This window comes from Anastrepha obliqua, chromosome 2 (genome assembly GCF_027943255.1).
Source record: "Anastrepha obliqua isolate idAnaObli1 chromosome 2, idAnaObli1_1.0, whole genome shotgun sequence".
Classification (NCBI taxonomy): domain Eukaryota; kingdom Metazoa; phylum Arthropoda; class Insecta; order Diptera; family Tephritidae; genus Anastrepha; species Anastrepha obliqua.
Window position 1 is genome coordinate 100,159,927 of NC_072893.1, and position 5,017 is coordinate 100,164,943.

Here is a 5,017-nt window from a genome sequence, read left to right on the forward strand (position 1 = left end):
TTAATACAGGATGGATAAAAATTCAATCCGGAGCTTATAGAATTATTCATACAATAGACATAAATGAATACCAAAGGACATTGAGCAATCTTAACAATAGCATAAGACATATATTTATGAACCACCGTAGAACCACGACAGTCGGTTCTACGTTACCGAAACGACCCGGACTTATATCCGGCCAAGGACTGTCACTCCAGCAGCATTCACCGTATGTAAGTATGTGGAATGTTTATGATGCTACAACAACAAGAAGAAAATTAAACCCTTAAATATTTGGGTCTCCAACGAAACACTAAACTAGATCACGCAACTATAAAAAAATAACTTGTAACACAAATTGAAAAACGCTTCAAACAAATCCTTAAAACATATTTGAATTCCAAAAATCTTACCAAAGCCTTAAATACACACATATCAATCGTCCTATAAAATACATATTCATTTCGGAACATACGTTGGTCTAACACATAGAAAACAGATAACAAAATATATAAAGATACATCCAAAATCATGCATACAACGAATTACAATCCCAAGAACAGAAGGAGGAAGAGGCGTTATACACATTCACAACCTGCACAACAATCAAATAAATAATCTCAAACAAATTTTCTCAACTAAACCTTTATAACACAGATCATATAATAACATGTACAACAATAGACGAAAAAAGCCATTTGCGCACAGAAAGAGTTACACGGCAGATATTAACACATAATGCGGGACCAAAATATTGACCAGAAAAATAGCTACACCTAGCTAGAAAAGAAGAACTTTATTCTGAAACTGATGGGTTTGCGATAGCCATTCAGGATCAAGTTATCCTTACATAAAATTGTCAAAAATATATTTTGAAAGATCCCAACGTGTCAGATGATAAATGCCGCGATGCCAAATACACGCAAAAAAGATAGACCACTTAATCACAGGATGTCATATATAATACATACCGAATATACAAAAGAAGTAGCAAAAAAGATAGACCACTTAATCACAGGATGTCATATATAATACATACCGAATATACAAAAGAAATAGCAAAGAAACTACAACTGTTAAAAAATCAGCAACTAAATATTTTACAAATACACACCATGCAACCTAAACGAAAATGATATACGAGGTCTGTTCAAAAAAATTGCGAATTTTGAATTTTCGTAGGTTACGTATATTCGAACTTTGATTTTTTTGTGTCGATATGTTGGTACTCATGTCTCTCACTCATGCCGACGAGTTCGACCATTTTGAATGTTCAGTTAATTGTTGACAGCTGCTTTGCTTGCACGTACAAAATGTTCTCAGAAGGCCGAGAAGATGTGAACGACGGAAAGCGTGCCGGACGCCGAAAAAGTTGATGAAGTGAAGAAAATGGTATTGGCCAATCGTCGAATCTCCGTTAGATAAGTAGCTGAGGACCTAGACATATCGATTGGCTCGTACCATTCGATTTTTTTCTATCATTTGGGCATGAATCGAGTCGCCGCAAAATTCGTACCAAAACTGCTCAATTTCGACTAAAAGCAGCTTCGTATGAACATTGCTAATGAGATTTTGGACTCTGTTCCCGACGACCTAAATTTGCTCCAGAGGGTCATAACTGGTGAGGTATCGCGGGTTTATGCTTATGACGTGGAAGCCAAATATCAATCATCTCAATGTAAGCTGCCGCACGCAGCAATACCGAAAAAAACGCGCCAAGTTCGCTCGAATGTAAAAGTTTTGCTTACCGTGTTCTTCGATTGCAGAGGCGTAGTGCAGGAGTTCTTGCCACAGCAATCCGCCAGAAACGCCCGGATTTATGAAAGAACAAAAATTGGCTCTTGCATCACGATAACGCCCCTACTCACATATCGTTGTTTGTGCGCGAATTTTTGGCCAAAAACAACACACTAATGATGCCACAGGCAACGTATTCTCCAGATCTGGCCCCTGTGACTTTTTCTTGTTCCCGAAACTGAAGAGGCCCATGAAAGGACGACGCTACGCTACGATTGACGAGATAAAGACGGCATCGAAGAAGAAGCTGAACAAGATAAAAAAAAAAATAATTTTTTGAACTGCTTCAAAGATTGGAAAAAACTTTGGCAGAAGTGCATAATATCTCAAGGGGATTACTTTGAAGGGGACAAAATAGATATTAATGAATAAATAAATAATTTTTGAAAAAACATAAAGCTCGCGATACTTTTTGAACACACCTCGTATACACGCTATACTGGGACATAGAAATATATACAAATAAAACCATAATTAACAATAGACCAGATATAACACTTATTAACAATACCAGAGTGGCGTGGGATATAATAATAATAAGTTGCCGTAAATTCAACATACACACTGAAACAAATGATCACGTAACATCAGAAATCCCAATGCTTGCTGGGGCGAAATACGCGTAAAGGCACGATACAGTTGTCCAAATTGTTCACAAAGAAATAGCCTCAATTCTCAATCTAACTAATAACTACCAATATACACCCGAAACTATACTAGAAAACGAAAATTTCAAATTATACTGGGATAAAACCATATACAGTGAGAAGACAATAATCTGAAACCGATCATATATTTATAACAATAACAAACAAGAAAGAAAAATCGCACAGCTAATTGAGCGTTCCTAATGTATATATAGTACATACGTAGCACACAGCAAATACGTACAGAAAATTGAAAAATACATAGAGCTTGCCACAAAATCATCTCGAAAAAAAGTGAAGTGATGAAAATACTCCCAATCATAATATCAACAACCAAAATATTACATAACAATTTTATACAAAACCCAAAATCAATGAATATAGACAACAACAAAAATCAGTCACATTGCAAACATGTAATATGGTAAAGTCCTTTTTGAACCAGATCCATTAACAAAAAATACTGTACATCATAGCATAAAACAACAAAGCATTGTATCGACATCCAGTACGTTATCTCCAGTAGTTACTACGATTCCGAGATGGGGAAACTCTATAATAATAAAAATATGGAGCATAAGACCATCATTGTTTTATGCATTTCCGAACGGTAAATAGTTTTTCGCGTCAAAGGAGAATATACCACTATTACAAAAAACATTCCCATTATTTTTAATGTTATATCCCTCATTCTAATAGCTAATAGCCGCTAGGCTACGAAGAGGAAACCATTAATCCAAACTAGTATGCCACCTGCTAAATAAATACACTGAGGACTTTTAAACCAGTCTTACTATATTATACGACGAAATGTTAACCTGTTTTATTGCTTTACATCTTTTTCAAACACCTTTTTAATATCTTGAAGACTTGTGGTAGTTTGTTCCAAAATCTTTTGGGCAAGTTCTTTCAGCTTAGGTTCCTGAGTCTTTTGAAATTTCTCGAATTCAGTCTTAAGCACTTCAGTTTCACTGTTGTATTTTTCGATAACGGCTTTTGCATCAGGCGATTGTTTGATTTCATCCAAAACCTTGTCTACAGTTGCTCGGAAACTTTTCACTGCCTCATTGTCTTTTAAACTTTCTGTCTAAAATTCATATTACATTTATTTTAACATGTAATTTATTAATAGTCCGACTATAATCTCTGATGAATCATATTTACCTCTTTCTTGATATTGGCACCCCATTCATCTAATTGTTTAGCTACATCCCGTCCGGTCTCTTCGAATGCTTGAGCGTTAAATGATTGTGAAACGGTATTTCCAAATTTTTTGAAATTTTCGTTAATGAGTTCAAATAAACTTAAAACCGTGGGAGCTTCGGCATTAGTGGAGACGTCGCGTACTGAACGAGCGCACACGGTCTAAGGAGTATATTGTTTGTTTTCAATAGTGCATATAAACGTATGTACATACTATATTACAACTCTTACCGCAAAAAGGACGAAGCTCAGAACAAAGAGAGGCTTATAATACATATCGAATAACTGCAACGTCTTTTCCAATTCTCAAAACGAGACTGCTCAAAGCCCATCGAAATTCGACTTTATATACAATCAGAAATACGTGGACGTTCAAAGATCATGCGATAACTTATTGAAATAGTAAGAAGAAATTATTTGATTTAGAGCTTATGTATACAAATATGTGTGTATACTATGCATGTTGTATCTTCTAAATACTGCATATTTGCATACGTGTGAGTTTTATAAGAAAACATACATTAGTTATTCCACTGTGTGTGTTTAAGCTATGACACTATGAAAAATATATTTCTTTTTGTAGCCACTAATGTCAAATGTTGATAACAAAGGGCGATAATAAATTCGCTATTGTTCATTTTATGTACATATGCACATCATATATGTACATAGATAAGCAATATAAACTACAATACATCTCGTATAAATGAATTAGTTTCACAATTACTTAGTTGTATTTTGAAATTAATTAAACATTTTTTTCTACTTTTATTTCTTATTCATATTATAAAGAGAATCATAAAACATATGGTAAATCTACACAAGCATAAGATGGGTTGGAATGTTTAGTAATCGCATATTAATTAATAATATATTAATTAATTCACATTGACTGACTGATTCTACGTGCACCAATTATAAGAAACCCCATCTCGACAATCGACCGAACGGTGGCCTGTACTCTCATATAGTGCACACCAGGCCACTAATTGCAGTTGCAGTCATAAAGTTCTAGTCTTCAATTCCTTTATTATAAATAAGATGTTTTTTAAAAAGAATTTTCTATATTTCGAAATGAAAGTCTTTGAACTGGCTGAAATAAGAAAATTAAGTAAAGGGATTTCCAATAACAGGTGTTATTTTGGAATGGAGTGCGCTATCGAGAGATGATTAACGATTTTTTATGGCCGGAATTGGATGGTATTGATCTGGACAACGTTTATTTTCAACAAGACGGCGCTTCGTGCCACACAATCAACGAAACCATTGATCTTTTACGGGAAAAGTTTCCGGACCGTGTTATCTCTCGAAGAGGTGATCACAATTGGCCACCGATATGTTGTGATTTAACACCTTGTGACTTTTTTCTTTGGGACCACGTGAAAGAG

At 34.8% G+C, this 5,017-nt stretch overlaps 1 protein-coding gene across 1 annotated transcript; it reads right to left on the reverse strand.

Annotated features, from left to right (window-relative positions):
• Window positions 1-3,203: 3,203 nt before the first annotated feature.
• On the reverse strand, window positions 3,204-3,969 carry LOC129239346 (uncharacterized). The gene is made up of 3 exons (XM_054874794.1): window positions 3,861-3,969; window positions 3,591-3,791; window positions 3,204-3,513 (listed from the first exon to the last, which is right to left on the reverse strand). Exons 1-3 carry the CDS (start codon window positions 3,903-3,905, stop codon window positions 3,250-3,252), a joined length of 510 nt encoding a protein of 169 aa, XP_054730769.1. The 5' UTR covers window positions 3,906-3,969; the 3' UTR covers window positions 3,204-3,249.
• Between the last annotated feature and the right edge of the window lie 1,048 nt (window positions 3,970-5,017).

Excerpts from the sequence above, each read along its gene's own strand:
- LOC129239346 (XM_054874794.1), bottom strand. The coding sequence starts at position 3,905 with ATGTATTATAAGCCTCTCTTTGTTCTGAGCTTCGTCCTTTTTGCG. Across the intron at positions 3,792-3,860 it reads TGAGCTTCGTCCTTTTTGCG|ACCGTGTGCGCTCGTTCAGT; the intron begins GTAAGAGTTGTA and ends TATACTCCTTAG. Across the intron at positions 3,514-3,590 it reads GTGCCAATATCAAGAAAGAG|ACAGAAAGTTTAAAAGACAA; the intron begins GTAAATATGATT and ends TATGAATTTTAG.